General features: G+C 38.1%; 1 protein-coding gene across 4 annotated transcripts in view; it reads left to right on the plus strand.

The window, feature by feature from the left end:
• Positions 1-16,881, plus strand: part of DNAI7 (dynein axonemal intermediate chain 7) — an 86,980-nt gene that overhangs the window by 46,317 nt on the left and 23,782 nt on the right. For all 4 annotated transcript variants that reach the window (XM_055095844.2, XM_034936157.2, XM_057299485.1 and 1 more), the window contains 2 exons: positions 2,313-2,416; positions 4,742-5,054. In XM_055095844.2, coding sequence (XP_054951819.1) covers positions 2,313-2,416; positions 4,742-5,054 — 417 coding nt within the window. The remainder of the gene's footprint in view (positions 1-2,312; positions 2,417-4,741; positions 5,055-16,881) is intronic.

The following is a 16,881-nucleotide window of genomic DNA, read 5'->3' on the forward strand; positions in this document are numbered from 1 at the left end:
GTAAAGATGGGATCTCCCTGTGTTACCCAGGCTGGTCTCAAACTTCTGGACACAAACAGTCTTTCTTCCTTGGCCTCCCAAAGTACTGGGATACCATGTGTGAGCCACTGCTCCTCGCCAAATATTTTATTTTTAAAGAAATACAATACTATTTCTATTTGCCATTAAAAGTAATGGCAAAAACCGCAATTACTTTTGCACCAACCTTATTATTCTTAGGATAATAATATGTAAGGATAGGATAGGAGACCTCATCCTAATATATATATTAGCCAAGCATGGTTTGCCTGTTGTCCCAGCTACTTGGGAGCCTGAGGTGGGAGCATCGCTTGAGTCCAGGATGTCACTGCTGCAGTGAACCACTGCACTTCAACCTGGGCAACAGAGGCAGACTCTGTCTCAAAAAAATAAAAGTAAAAATAGAAGAAGAAGGAGAAGAAGAAGAAACTATAATGTTATATTTGAAATGGAAATATCAGCATGAACCAGATTTCTTTTTATTCCATAAATAGGATGTGGGATTTCAGTTCTGGGGCAGGAAAAGTGAAAGATGAGGCTGGATTATCTTACTGTGCTAGAAGGCAAGCAAACACTCAGAGACTAATGACATTGTATGAAAGGGATGCCGTTAGCTAAGAGGCTAGCTTAGAAGTCCCACTGATCAAATTTGGAATAATTTGAATATCAGAATAATGATTATAATCAATTATAACAAATTGAATAAATAAAAATTTATGAGTTTATAGTGATACTTCAGAAACAAAGGGGGAAGGTGGAGTGAAGAAAGAACAGTTCTTTACAGTAGAATGCCATCTATCTAATGTGGATGCAGTGATCAGTTAGGAAATCACCATTTTTCAATCCCCAGTGTAATAACTGTTTCAAATAAGGATCCTCAATGGCTACCTAAATGATTAGGTGAAAAGCTGTTGAGGAATACATAATTCTTCTAGTGCGAAAGTATTTGACCTCAGATTGGGGAAAATGTACTTTGCAGTGGGGAGATTTGGTGGTCAGCACCTTAAGCATGCGATCAAGTTCATATCATTAATAGTGGAACATCATATGTCTTCGATAGAATGCAGTATGAAGAATACAGCATAACCTATGATGCCTCCTTGCTGAAAATGGTGGATCTGAATCCAGTTAAACCCCTAGATCTTCCAGTGTACAAAAATAAAGAGGATAGAGGAGCAAGTTAAACAATGCCATGAGGAAACAATAATAGAAATCCACAATATGGGACAGTTCTACAAGACAATTGTCCTGAACACTTCAAAAAGTTAGTTTCAGAAAATAAAAAGTGTGCAGGAATAATCACACTTAAAAAAATTAATAATAAATATAATCTTCAACATTTTAAAGTTTTTACATTCTAGCAACCACATATTGACTTATTCAAACCCTTTATGACAGCTGATTTCTTGAGCAATAGGCATCAAACTGTGTTAGTTTTTATTTTAAAATTCCTAACATACTTGAATTTTATGGTTAATATTGGATATTAAATATTAGACTAGTGAAAACATGACTTATCTGGATTTTATAAGCTAGATATTTTGCTTTCTAAACTTGATGTGTTCGGAGATAGGTTAACTTTTGCAGTAGAATAGTCTACATTATAATAAGATACAGATAAAGCAGCATGTGTATAGTTAAAATGAAAAGTCATGATTCTGATGTTATGACTGAGAAAGGTAACATATTAATCCACAGGTGCTACCCAGAAATGTAGAAGCAATTTTATTTTTCACTTTTCTGAGACCCAGTCTTGCTCTGTCACCCCGTCTAGAGTGCATGGTGCAATCATGGCTCACTGCAGCCTCAACCTCCCAGACTCAAGCAATCCTTCCACCTAGGATCCTCCCAGCTGCCAGGTAGCTGGGACTACAGGTGCACACCACCACACCCAGCTAATTTTTTGTAGAGATTGGGGGGGTCTCATTATGTTGCCCAGGCTTTTCTTGAACTCCTGGACTCAAATGATCCTTACGACTTGGCCTACCAAAGTGCTCAGATTACAGGTATGAGCCACCTCACCCAACCTAAGAGCAACTTTAATTCTTAGACACCTTAGGAGAAACTGAATGGAAAAAGGAGATGCATATTTAAGTAAGTAAATATGTTTGCATTCTTTAGAGAATTTTTTTAAACAATTCTTTGTCATGTTGATTGAACCTTATTTTTACCCAAGTTACTCTCTTAGGTGATTAATAAAGGGAATCCAACACATAAGTGATAAAGTAACTTATCTAATTTGTATAATTTATGAGGCCTGTGGCCCTTTATAATGTTTTCTTTTTCTCTTACAGCAAGCTAGTACTTTGGCAGATCTGGACAGTGGAAATATGGAAAAAGTCATTAAAGATGAAAATGTTACTCTGTATGTGTGGGCAAACCTCAAGAAGAATCCAAGGTACCTTTGTGGGTAATACTTTCCCTGTAGGTGGAAAGAAAGACATTGAGCCACATCATGATTGCCAGACAGATGCCTATTGCATAGCAGCATGGTGTGTTTGGAAAAGCCCATTTCAGGAAGTTAGCCCACTAAGGTTGAATCAGAAACCTGCCATTTTCTTACACAAGTTACTTTGTTGAGCTTCAGTATATCATCAGTAAAATGATGATTGTGTCACTTAATAGGATTGGATTGAAGATTAAACATTAGTGCATGTGTTATAGCATAGTTATAGCATAGTGTTTATTACAAATATACGCTCATTAAATACCAGGTCTTCCTCTTCTCTTTACCCACTTAACTCCTCTGCCCTCCAAAAAAGTAGAAGTGGTAGGTGCTTTCTTTTTCTTTTTTTTTTTTGAGACACAGTCTTGCTCTGTCGTCCAGGCTGGAGTGCAGTGGTGTGATCTCGGCTCACTACAGCCTTTGCCTCCTAGGTTCAAGTGATTCTTTGTGCCTCAGCCTCCTGAGTAGCTGGGATTACAGGTGTGCGCCACCACACCTGGCTAATTTTTTTGTATTTTTAGTAGAGACGGGGTTTCACCGTGTTGGTCAGGTTAGTTTCAAACTCCTGACCTCAAGTGATCAGCCTGCCTCAGCCTTCCAAAGTGCTGGGATTACAGGCGTGAGCCACTGCGCCTGGCTAATAGGTACTTTCTATATGGCAATCTGGATTTTTTTTTTAATGTATCTTTGTGACTTAAAAATAATAGGTTTTCTTTTCTTTTTTTTTTTTTTTTTTTGAGACAGAGTTTGGCTCTTGTTGCCCAGGCTGGAGTGCAAGGGTGCAATCTCGGCTCACTGCAACCTCTGCCTCCTGTGTTCAAGCGATTCTCCGGCCTCAGCCTCCTGAGTAGCTGGGATTACAGGCATGTGCCACCATGCTTGGCTAATTTTGTATTTTTAGTAGAGACGTGATTTCTCCATGTTAGTCAGGCTGGTCTCAAACTCCCGACCTCAGGTGATCCGCACATCTCGGCCTCCCAAAGTGCTGGGATTACAGGCGTGAGCCACTGCGCCCGGCAAACATAATAGGTTTTCATATGTGTATTTCTTGGACATTTAAGTGCTATTTCCCCAATAGTTTTCAACAAAGAAACATCTTTCTGAGGAATGACAGTGATGATGGCAAATTCATGATTGTTTGGTTGCTGCTTGATATTTAAACATTTTAAGTTACTTGCATTAGTATAGCAGTGAGTTTTAGAGAAAAATTAGCAGAATAAAAATTAGGAGGCCTAGGTTCTGGTCCTATCTCTGAAAAGACTAGCTATGTGACATTTAAAAAAAACTGGACTTTATTTTCGATACTTAGTAAAAGGGAAGAAAAAAATACTTCCTAAGTTCCTTCCATTTGCTATGAAAAGCAAAAAAACCAACTTTTTGGTTTACATCTAATCAGAGACAATATAGTAACCTTTCTCATTGTAAAATATGTCAAGTACAGAAAAGTTAAGGAAATAACTCTGTATAGTTTTAAAAGAATAAAAATAAAATGAATAGCTCTGTACTCACTACCTAGGTTTAAGAAGAGAATTAGGTGGTGTCTTTTACGAGATAAGGAATAGTGCAGGCAGAACAAGTTTCACTTTGATGATGATTGGGGTAGGGGTTGTAAGGATGATGAGTTCTGTGCTGAACTGGCTGAGTTTGAAGTACTTATATCAAAGTGCAACTGGCTGAAGGCATTGAGAGAAATCTGAGGTGTAGTATATTTTGAGGAGTCATCAACATATAGACCAATGGTTCTTCACTTTTTGGGAGTCATAGATTCTTCCGAATGTCAAGTAATTACAGATGCTTGCAGTTGTGGAAGGGCATTTTTAGACCTCTTAAAGTCCATTCAGAGATGCATCATACTCCTACCCAAACCTAGGAAAAATAAAGCTCATATTACAAACCTCTGATAGTATAGATAGTAATTCAGGCCACAGAAGTAACAATATCCAGAGAGTGTATGTTGAGGGAGAGGAGAAAAAGGGCTTAGGATGGAGCACTGAGTAATATCAACATTGAAGGGATGGTTAGGAAGAAGGCCATGTAGAGGAGACAGAAGGAACTTCCAGAGATGGAGAAGACTGTGGGGTTATGGATCCCAATAAACTGTTTTGAGAAGGATAGCATCAGCAACTGGGTCCAAATGCTGCAAAGAAAGCACATATGATCAGACTCAAAATTGGAGCAAAATCAAAGTGAAGAGAAATACTGCTTAGGTATAAATTTGACACAGATCTAGAGTTTCCTAGGGTCTCATCTTTTTTTGTTGTAATTAATTATTAACAGGCACAGAAGTGTTAGATTCTCTGAAACACAAATTGGATTTGAGATTCCAAGGATATTAGCAACAAGTGACATTGCTATACGACTCCTGCATACCCACTATGATCATGTTTCTGCACTGCACCCTGTTTCAACACCATCAAAAGAACACACTTCTGCAGTAACTGAGCTTGTCAAAGATGATGTTAAGAATGTAGAAAAAGCAATCAGCAAAGAGGTCGAAGAAGAGTCCAAACAACAAGAAAGAGGGTCTCACTTAATTCAGGAGGAAGAAATAAAAGTTGAGGAGGAACAAGATGATATTGAAGTGAAAATGGTAGGACACATTTAAATATACACATTTTTTTATTCATGCAACATGCGTTATTAGATTCCCTTAAAGTGTTCTCAAGATTTTTCCTAAACAACTGGAAATTGTCTGGGAGCCACTTTCTTGCCAGTGCCTCAATTTTTAATATGTATCTTTTTCTTGCCTTCCATTAATAGTCAATTAATAGTTGAGCCACTGGCTTCAACATCCTAAAGTTCAGCACAGGAATTGCTTATTTTTATATTAGGTACACAACTGGGAAGCTTTGATGACATTTAATTTTTGTATATTTATTATATATTTCAAATTCAAGGGAACTTGCCATTAAGTGGAAACTTACAGTAAATAATCTTATATTACCCTGTTACTTCCTCAGTTTTTGGTTTTGTAAGAAATAATTTTATAAAGTAAAAATTAATTTTCTTAAAATATTACACTCTTCTCTGAAAATTTGACATCTTTAGATATAGCTTTTGACCAATTTAATAATCATATTCCTTTAGATAGCTTCTTCTCTTTTTTCTGTTGGCTAGATTGTCAAGCTACTTATTTATGTTAGAAAAAATGTCTCTTAAGAATTTAGTAATACTTTCTCAGAGCTAAGCAGATTCTTTGTTTAATAGCCTATTTGCATGTTATGAGGGACCAAAAAATCTCAAGTTTTCTGACAAGTGCTTAAGACATGAAATGTATTGGTTTATTGATTTATTTTCTTTAAACACAGGAAAGGATTAAGGATTAGATTGAATACAAATTTAAAATCAGAATAGGAATTATTAGATACTCTAAGAACATGTGATTTATTAAGAATTCAATTTAAAATATTACACTGGTATCAAAAATTATAGGCCGGGCGTGGTGGCTCACGCCTGTAATCCCAGCACTTTGAGGTCAGGAGTTCGAGACCAGCCTGGCCAACATGGTGAAACCCTGTCTCTACTAAAAATACAGAAAATTAGCCGGGCGTGGTGGTGTATACCTGTAATCCCAGCTACTTGGGAGGCTGAGACAAGATAATTGCTTCAACCCAGGAGGCGGATGTTGCAGTGAGCCGAGATCGTGCCATTGCACTTCAGCCTGGGTGACAGAGTGAGACTTTGTCTCAAAAAAAAAAATAAATAAATAAAATTATGAAGACTCTGTAGCAATGTAGAAAAATGGATATGACATAATGCTAAGTATAAAAAAATTGTATTTAGACTCTAATGACAAGCACGTGAAAATTTTAAAGGCATAAGGAAATGAGAACCCAGAAATCTGTGCATAGCTCATATTTTAGAGAGGAGGGAAATGATTTATTCCTCTTTAAAAATTTGTCATTTTTGTTTAAATGCTTTTTGGGCAATAAGATAGTTTTTAAAATAAAAATTTCATGTGAACTCTCAGGTAGTTTAGAAGCTTTACTAGAGACAATAGTATTTCCAGTTCTCTTCCCTTTCCTGGAATATGGAAGGATTATACTCCTTTCCATGTTGCAGCTAGGCATGACCATGTGACTTAACTAATAAGATGTGATTAGACATGACAAACTCATTTCCAAGGGGGGAAAAAAAGAATGGGTAAATAGGTCTTGGACTTAACATTGTTTCAATATGGAATAAAATACAAAATTAAACCCCATTAACCTAAAATAAAATTAGGGAGGATTTGTGATTTTATATTCCTGAAAACAAAGAACCTATCAGTATTTTACATAAGAATTTCACATTATTGATTTTAAAATTGTGAAATAATAATTTGAAACCATATAATTTGAACTATTACTTGCATTTACATGGCTAAAGCATTTTTTTCTTATGCATCTATCTCAAAGTGGCCTCATATAGTAATAATTCATTATAGTTCTGTTAATTTTGGCAGTAGTTTTTTTTTTTTATTTCAAAAGGTTTTTGAGGAACAGGTGGCATTTGGTTACATGGATAAGTTCTTTAGTGGTGATTTCTAAGATTTTGGTACACCCATTACCTGAGCAGTGGACACTGTACCCATTGTGTAGTCTTTTATCCCTCATCCCCCTCCCACCCTTCCCTTGAGTCCCCAAAGTCCATTGTATCATTCTTGTGCATTTGCATCCTCATACTTAGCTCCCACTTATAAGTGAGAACATGTGATGTTTGGTTTTCTATTCCTGGGTTACTTCACTTAAAATAATGGTCTCCAGTTCCATCCAGGTTGCTGCAAATGCCATTATTTCATTCTCTTTTATGGCTGAGTGGTATTCCATGGTACACATATACCTCATTTTCTTTATCCACTTGTTGATTGCTGGGCATTTGGGCTGGTTCCATGTTTTTGCAATTGCAAATTGTCCTGCTATAAACATGCATGTGCAAGTGTCCTTTTCATATGACTTATTTTCCTCTGGGCAGATACCCAGTACTGGGATTGCTGGATCAAATGGTAGATCTACCTTTAGTTTTTTCAGGAATGTGTTAGTTTACCTTCCCACCATCAGTGTAAAAGTGTTCTCTCTTCACCACATCCACTCAAACATCTATTATTTTTTGATTTTTAAATTATGGCCTTTTTTCTTTCTTTTTTTGAGACAGAGTCTCATTCTGTCACTCAGGCTGGAGAGCAGTGGCATGATCTCAGCTCACTGCAAACCTCCACCTCCCAGGTTCAAGCAATTCTCTTGCCTGAGACTCCCGAGTAGCTGGGATTGCAGGCACGTGCCACCACGCCTGGCTAATTTTTTGTATTTTTAGTAGATACAGGGTTTCACCATGTTAGCCAGGATGGTCTCAATCTCCTGACCTCATGGTGCACCTGTCTTGGCCTCCCAAAGTGCTGGGATAACAGGCACGAGCCACTGCACCGTGCCAATTATGGTCATTTTTGCAGGAGTGAGGTAGTATCACATTGTGGTTTTGATTTGGATTTCCTTAATAATTAGTAATGTTGAGCATTTTTTCTTATGTTTCTTGGCGATTTGTATATCTTCTTTTGAGAATTGTCTATTCAGGTCCTTAGCCCACTTTTTGATGGGATTATTATTTTATTGCTGATTTGTTTGAGTTCCTTATAGATTGTGGATATTCTGCATCTAATAATCTTTGTTAGGTGCATAGTTTGTGAAGATTTTCTCCCACTCTGTGGGTTGTCTGTTTACTCTGCTGATTATTTCTTTTGCTATGCAGAAGCTTTTTAGTTTAGGTATCATCTATTTATCATTGTTGTTTTTGCATTTGCTTTTGGGCTCTTTTTCATGAAGTCTTTGCCTAAGCCAATGTCTAGAAGGGTTGTTCCAATGTTATTTTCTATAATTTTTATGGTTTCAGGTCTTAGATTTAAGTCTTTGATTCATTTTGAGTTGATTCTTGTATAAGGTGAGAGATGAGGATTCAGTTTCATTCTTCTATACATGGCTTGCCCATTATTCCAGCACCATTTGTTGAATCGGGTGTCCTTTCCCCCACTTTATGTTTTTGTTTGCTTTGTCAAAGATCAGTTGACTGTAAGTATTTGCCTTTATTTCCAGGTTCTCTATTCTGTTCCATTGGTCTATATGCCTATTTTTATACCAGTACCATGCTGTTTTGGTGACTATAGCTTAATAGTATAGTTTGAAGTCAGGTAATGCAATGCCTCCAGGTTTGTTCTTTTTGCTTAGTCTTGGTTTGGCTATGTGGGCTCTTTTTTGGTTTCATATGAATTTTAGGATTTTTTTTTCTAGTTCCATGAAGAATGATGATGGTATTTTGATGGGAATTGCATTGAATTTGTAGATTGCTTTTGGCAGTATGGTCATTTTCACAATATGATTCTACCCATCCATGAGCATGGGATGTATTTCCATTTGTTTGTGACATCTGTGATTTCTTTCAGCAGTGTTTTGTAGTTTTCCTTGTAGAGGTCTTTCAGCTCCTTGGTTAGGTATATTCCTAAGTATTTTATTTATTTATTTATTTATTTTTGCAACTACTGTAAAAGGGGCTGAGTTCTTGATTTGATTCTCAGCTTGGTCACTGTTGGTGTATAGCAGTGCTACTGATTTGTGTACATTGATTTTGTATGCTGAAACTTTACTGAATTCATTTATCATATCTAGGAGCTTTTAGGATGAGTCTTTAGGGTTTTCTAGGTGTACAGTCATATCATCAGCAAACAATGAGAGTTTGACTTCTTCTTTACTGATTTGGATGCCCTTCGTTTTTTTATCTTGTCTGATTGCTCTGGCTAGGACTTCCAGTACTATGTTGAATAGAAGTTGTGAAAGTGGGCATCCTTGTCTTGTTCCAGTTCTCAGGGGTAGTGCTTTCAATGTTTCCCTATTCAGTATAATGTTGGCTGTGGGTTTGTCATAGATGGCTTTTATTAGCTTAAGGCATTTCCCTTCTATGCCGATTTTGCTGAGAGTTGTAATCATAAAGAGATGCTGGATTTTGTCAGATGCTTTGTTTTTAATTCTATGTGGTATATCACATTTATTGACTTCCACATGTTAAACCATTCCTGCATCCATGGTATGAAACCCACTTGATCATGGTGAATTATCTTCTTTAAAAAATGTATTTATTATTATATACTTTAAGTTCTGGGATACACGTGCAGAACGTGCAGGTTTGTTACATAGGTATACACGTGCCATGGTGGTTTGCTGCACCCATCAACCTGTCATCTACATTAGGTATTTCTCCTAATGCTATCCTTCCCCTATCACCCCATCCCCCGACAGGCCCCAGTGTGTGATGTTCCCCCCCTTGTGTCCATGTCTTCTCATCGTTCAACTCCCACTTATGAGTGAGAACATGCAGTGTTTGGTTTTCTGTTCTTGTGTTAGTTTGCTGAGAATGATGGTTTCCAGCTTCATCCATGTCCCTGCAAAGGATATGAACTCATCCTTTTTTATGGCTGCATGAACTATCTTTATGCTATGCTGTTGGATTCGGTTAGCTAATATTTTGTTGAGGATTTTTACATCTATGTTCATCAGGGATATTGGTCTGTAGTTTCCTTTCTTGTTATACCCTTTCCTGGTTTTGGTATTAGGGTGATACTGGCTCCGTGGAATGATTTAGGAAGGATTCCCTCTTTCTCTACCTTTTGGAATAGTGTCAATAGGATTGGTACCAATTTTTCTTTGAATGCCTGATAGAATTCAGCTGTGAATCCATCTGGTTCTGGACTTTTTTTTATTGGTAATTTTTTTTTAATTACCATTTCAGTCTTGCTGCTTGCCATTGATCTGTTCAGAGCTTCTATTTATTTCTGTTTTAATCTGGGAGAGGTATATATTTCCAGGAATCTATTCATCTCCTTTAAGTTTTCTGGTTTGTGTGCATAAAGGTGTTCATAGTAGCCTTGAATGATCTTTTGTATTTCTGTGCTATCAGTTGTAGTATCTCTCATTTTGTTTCTAATTGAGTTTATTTGAATCTTCTCTCCTCTTTTCTTGGTTAATCTCGCTAATGGTCTGTCAATTTTGTTTGTCTTTTCAAAAAACCAGATTTTTATTTCATTTATCTTTTGTATTTTTTTTGTTTCAATGTCATTTAGTTCTGCTCTGATCTTAGCTATTTCTTTTCTTCTGCTTTGTTTGGGTTTGGTTTGTTCTTTTTTCTCTGGTTCCTTGAGGTATGTCTTCAGATTATCTATTTGTGCTCTTTCAGAGTTTTTGATTTGGGTATTTAATACCATGAATTTTCCTCTTAGCATCACTTTTGCTGTATCCCAGAGGTTTTGATAGGTTTTGTCACTATTATTGTTCAGTTCAAAGAATTTTTAAATTTCCATCTTGATTTTATTGTTGACCCAGTGATTGTTTAGGAGCAGATTATTTAATTTTCATGTATTTGCATGGTTTTGAGGGTTCCTTTTAAAGTTGATTTCCAATTTTATTCCCTGTGGTCTGAGAGAATACTGAATATAATTTTGATTTTCTTAAATTTATTCATTTGAGACCGAGTCTTACTCTGTTGCCAGGCTGGAGTGCAGTGGCGTGATCTTGGCTCACTGCAGCCTCTGCCTCCTGGGTTCCAGTGATTCTCCTGCTTCAGCCTCCTGGGTAGCTGGAATTACGGGCAAATGCCACCATGCCCAGCTATTTTTTGTATTTTTAGTAGAGACAGAGTTTCACCATTTGGCCCGGCTGGTCTCCACCTCCTGATCTAAGGTGATCCACCCGTCTTGGCCTCCAAAACTGCTGGGATTACAGGTATAAGCCACTGCGCCTGGCCCGATTTTCTTAAATTTATTGAGACTTGTTTTGTGTCCTCTCTTATGGTATATCTTGGATAATGTTCCTTGAGCTGATGAATAATAGAATGTATATTCTGCAGTGGTTGAATAGAGTGTTGTGTAAATATCTGTTAAGTCCGTTTGTTCTAGGGTATAGTTTGTTTTTTTTTCCATTTTCTGTCTTGATGACCTGTCTAGTGCTGTCAGTGTTGAAGTATTGGAGTCCCACACTATTATTGTGTTGCCATCTATCTCATTTCTTAGGTCTAGTAGTAATTGTTTTATAAATTTGGGAACTCCAGTGTTAAGTGCATATATATTTAGGAATGTAATATTTTCCTGTTGGACTAGACCTTTTATCATTATGTAGTGTCCCTCTTTGTCTTTTTAAACTACTGTTGTTTATAGTCTGTTTTATCTGATATAAGAATAGCTACTCCTGCTTGCTTTTGGTGTCCATTTGCATGGAATATCTTTTTCCACCTCTTTACTTTATGTGACTCTTTATGTGTTAGATGAGTCTCTTGGAGACAACAGGTTCTTGGTTGGTGAATTCTTATCCGTTCTGTGGTTCTGTATCTTTTAAGTGGAGCATTTAGGCCATTTACATCCAATGTTAGTATTGAGATGTGAGGTACTATTCTATTCATTGTGCTAGTTGTTGCCTAAATATATTATTTTTTTGTTTTGTTTTGTTTTTAAGTTGTGTTATTGTTTTATAGGCCCTGTGAGATTTATGATTTAGGGGGGTTCTATTTTGGTATATTTTGAGGTTTTGTTTCAAGATTTATAACTCCTTTTAGCAATTCTTGTAGTGCTGACTTAGTGGTAAATTCTCTTAGCATTTGTTTGTCTGAAAAAGACTTTATCTTTCCTTCATTTATGAAGCTTAGTTTTGCTGGATACAAAATTCTTGGCTGATAATTATTTTGTTTAAGGAGGCTAAAGATAGGACCCCAATCCCTTCTAGCATGTAGGGTTTCTGCTGAGAAATCTGCTTTTAATCTTTTGCCTCACATTTCTTAAGATTTTTTTCCTTTGTCTTGAATTTAGATAACCTGATGACTGTGTGCCTAGGTGATTATCTTTTTATGATAAATTTCCCAGGCATTATTTGAGCTTCTTGTGTTTGGATATCTAGATTTCTGGCAAAAACCAGGGAAGTTTTCCTTGATTATTCTTTCAAATATATCTTCTGAGCTTTTAGATTTCTCTTCTTCCTTGGGAACACCAGTTATTCTTTGATTTGGTTGTTTACATAATCCCAGACTTCTTGGAGGCTTTGTTCATTTTTTAAAATTCTTTTTTCTTTGTCTTTGTTGGATTGGGTTAATTCAAAAGCCTTGTCTTCAAGCTTTGAAGTTCTTTCTTCTATTTGTTTAGGTCCATTGTTGAAAACTTCCCAGTGTATTTTGCATTTCTGTAAGTGTGCCTTTCTTTTCCAAAGTTGTGATTGTTTTTTATTTATGCTATCTATTTCTCTGGGGATTTTTTTAATCCATCGCCTGTATCATTTTTACAATTTCTTTAAGTTGGTTTTCACCTTTCTCTGATGACTCCTTGAGTAGCCTAATAATCGGCCTTCTGAATTCTTTTTGTGGCAATTCAGAGATTTTTTTCATGGTTTGGATCTACTGCTGATGAGCTAGTGTGATCTTTTGGGGGTGTTAAAGAACCTTGTCTTTTCATATTACCAGAATTGTTTTTCTGGTTCCTACTCACTTGGGTAGACTATATGAGAGGAAAGATCTGGGGCTCAAGGGCTGCTTTTCAGATTCATTTGTCCCACAGTGTGATCCCTTGATGGGCTCTCCCCCTTCCCCTACAGATGAGGCTTCCTGAGAGCCAGAATGCAGTTATTATTATTACTTTTCTGGGTCTAGCCACCCAGTGGAGCTACTGCGCTCCAGGTTGGTACTGCGGAGTGTCTGCAAAGAGTCGTGTGATGTAATTCATCTTCAGGGCTCTCAACTGTGGATACCAGAACCTGCTCTAGTGGAGGTAGCGGGGGAATGAAGTGGACTCTGTGAGGGTTCTTGGTTGTAGTTTTGTTTAGGGCACTGGTTTTCTCAAATGCTGGCTGTTCGTTGGCCTTCAGCCAGGAGGTGGCGCTTTCAAGAGGGCATCAGCTGCGGTAGTGTGGGAGGATACAAGCTTGCCCTAAGGTAACCTGGATAAGTATTCAGGTTTCTCAGGTGATGGATGGGGCCATAGAGCTTCCAAGAGATTATGTCTTTTGCCTTTGGCTATCAGGGTAGGTAAAGAAAGACCGTCAGGTGGAGGCAGGTATAGGCATGTCTGGGCTCTGACTCTCCTTGGGCGGGGGTTGCTGTGGCTGCTCTGGGGTATGGGGGTATGCTTCTCAGGCCAGTGGAATTATGCTCCCAGGGGGATTATGGCTGCCTCTGCCGTGTCATACAGGCCGCCAGAGAGGTGGGGGAAAGTCAGCAGTGATGGGCCTCACCCAGCTCCTACACATCCATCAAGGCCAGTCTCATTCCCACCATGCACCACCAACAGCACCGAGTTTATATCCAGGCAACCAATGAGTAGGGCTGAGATCTTGCCCCAGGCTACCAGCCTCCCTGCTAAGAAAGCAAACAGGGCTTTTGCTGCCCTGCCCTTCCCGCTGCCCTCTGTGGCTTCTGCTGTGCTTGTGTCTGTACTTCCCATTTCCCACCGCCCCCCATCCCCTGTTCCCGGATCCTGCCCAGGAAAACTTGTGCTTGGTGGAAATTATTGCAAAGTTCAGCTAGAAGTTTCCTTCTCCCTGTGGTCCTTCCCCAATTCCACTGGCAGCTCTCCCCAAGGACCCCTGTGAGATAAAAGTCAGAAATGGCTTCCCTGGAGACCAGGAGCGCCTACAGGGCTCTTCCCACTGCTTCTTCTACTTTTATATTTCATTCGGCTTTCTAAATCCATTTCAGTTCTAGGTAAGGTTAAATCCTTCTCCCATGATCTGGATTTTCAGGTTCTCCAGTGAGGATGTGTGTTTGGAGGCGGATTATCCCCCCTCACACTTTGGACACTCACAGTATTTTGGCTGTGTCATGGAGTTTGCAGTGGCAAGTGCTTCCTTCAGAGTCTGTGAATTATTTCAGTTTTCTTGGTGTGTTCCTGCAGTAGTTCTTGGAGCAAAAGTTCATGAAGTGAGTCTCCATACACTGTTCTGTCTGTCCAAGTGGGAGCTTCAAGTTAGTCCTGCCTCATATCTGCCATTTTTCCTAAATGGCAATACTTTTATACTAAATATATAAGCATATGAATCCACTACAATACTGACTGCATAGTGAATTTATATCTTCTTCTCAATATTTGTCATCAATTACTGTAGACAGCTAGTGGGCCTGAAAGTACCGAGCTAAGCTTTTCTTAGTTTGAATGGCCCTTACCAATGAGTTTAACTACATCCAGTTTTTGTTATTATTTAATGTTACATTGAACCATTTTAGGTTATAATGATGAATAAAGATATGCAAATGATGACGTTGAAAGTTCCACAAAAGTACACCAAGGAGGCCGGGTGCAGTGGCTCATGACAGTAATCCCAGCACTTTGGGAGGCTGAGGCAGGTGGGTCACCTGAGGTCAGGAGTTTGAGATCAGCCGGGCCAACATGGTGAAACCCTGTCTCTATTAAAAATACAAAAATTAGCTGGGCATGGTGGCATGTGCCTGTAATCCCAACTGCTTGGGAGGCTGAGGCACGAGAATCACTTGAACCTGGGAGGCAGAGGTTGCAACGAGCCGAGATTGTGCCACTGCACTCTAGCCTGGGCGACAGAGTGAGACTTTGTCTCAAAAAAAAAAAAAAAAAAAAAAAGTACGCCAAGGAAAACCATTATAATGAATGGCAAGATGCACATTTTATCAAATTTGAGGCTATGTTCAAATACATAGTCTAGGCTGGGTGCAGTGGCTCAAGGCCTAAACAAGAGGATCCCTTGGGCTCAGGAGTTCAAGACCAGCCTGAGCAACATATCAAGACCTCGTCTGTACTAAAAATCAAAAAAAGTAGCCGGATGTGATGGCATGTGCCTATAGTTCAAGTTGCTAGGAACCCTGAGGTGAGAGGATTGCCTGAGCCCAGGAGGTCGAGGCTGCAGTGAGCAGTGGTCATGCCACTGCACTCAAGCCTAGGCAAGAGAGCGGGACCCTGTCTTAAAAACAAAAATAAAAACAAAACAAATACATAGTCCCAGAAACCTCAAATAAAGATCAGCAGGCAATTAGTGATATGGCAGAAATAATTTTACTTTATAAAAGGCAATGAAAACTTGTCCAAAGTCTGTGAATGGTAAGAATTGTGTGAATGGTAGATACAGGAACCTGGCTGGAGGATTTATATCCATGGGATTTAGAAAGGGACAGGTGATTGCCTAGAAAGTGAGAGTAACATTAACTCAGCACCCTCATTTCCAGGAACATATCTCACCACCACCCAACAGACACATGTGTAGACGCTTATGCTTATGTATCTGTGCTCTATCCTTCTGCTGAAAACCCCACAGCATTCTGAAAATGCTAATATGAATAATGCTGAAGTATGTATGATTTCCACAGAAGCAGAAGAACCCCATAGTATTGGTGAGGTGTGCCAGGGCAGGAGGGGGAAGCCATCTTCTGTGCTGAAGGGGGAAGGGTGGTGGGTGACTGCTTAGAGCGAAGAATCCCCCAACACAAAACTACTTGTCAGATGGGCCTATACTTGCCACAGATTCTGAACAGTGTAAACCGCCTTTTGTAGGTGTGAGTAGACTGCAGGGAGCAAAAATCACTAGATTTATAAAGACAATCAGCAGCTCAAAAGAGGAAGACAGAGATAATTTGATGGGATTTGTTAGGGGAAAAGAATGAGAGATGATGGATAGAAATAGGAGTGTAATATCTATATAAAAGAAACTCGAAGTCGAGAATGGACAGGATGAGTTTGATATAACAATTGGTGCTGGGGCAGTTGACTAAGATTTAAAAGAAATTTCGATTCTCACTTTACCCTAAAGATTAAAAAAAAAAAAAATCACATAGTTTTAAATATAAAAACAAACTGAACTATTCAAAAATTATAAAAATAATGAAAGTATTTGAACAGAATATAGGAAACTTATTTTATTATCTTTACTAAGAAGACCTTTCATACTTACCAGTGCATCAAAACCAAAAGCATGAACGAAAAAAGATTGGATTCAAATATTTGTGTAGCCCCATAAACCTCATTATAAAACAAAGCTGAAAGGCAAATAACAGACTAAGAAAAATATTTCAACATACATGACAAGGGGTTATACCCCAATATAAAGAATTTGTACACATCAGTGAGAAGACAATTTCTTAATATAAAATTAAGCAAAGGACATGAGCAGGCAGCTGAGAAAAGAAATACAACTAGCCAATAAAAATACAAAAATGTACTGAACCAAATAAGTAATCAAATTAGAAAAAAAGATGTTATTTGTTTTCCTATCAGATTGAGCAGGCAGGCGTCTTCACATACTGTTATTAGAAGTGTAAATCTGTACAGTTCTTATTTGGCACCATGTAAACATGCCTATGATTAGTGATTTCACTTATAGTAATTTATTATTAGAAAATAATAGAACAAAATAAATAAAAATGATTGTGCCAAGATTTTCATTGAAGTTTTTTTTATAGTA

Source organism: Pan paniscus, chromosome 10 (genome assembly GCF_029289425.2).
Source record: "Pan paniscus chromosome 10, NHGRI_mPanPan1-v2.0_pri, whole genome shotgun sequence".
Lineage (NCBI taxonomy): Eukaryota > Metazoa > Chordata > Mammalia > Primates > Hominidae > Pan > Pan paniscus.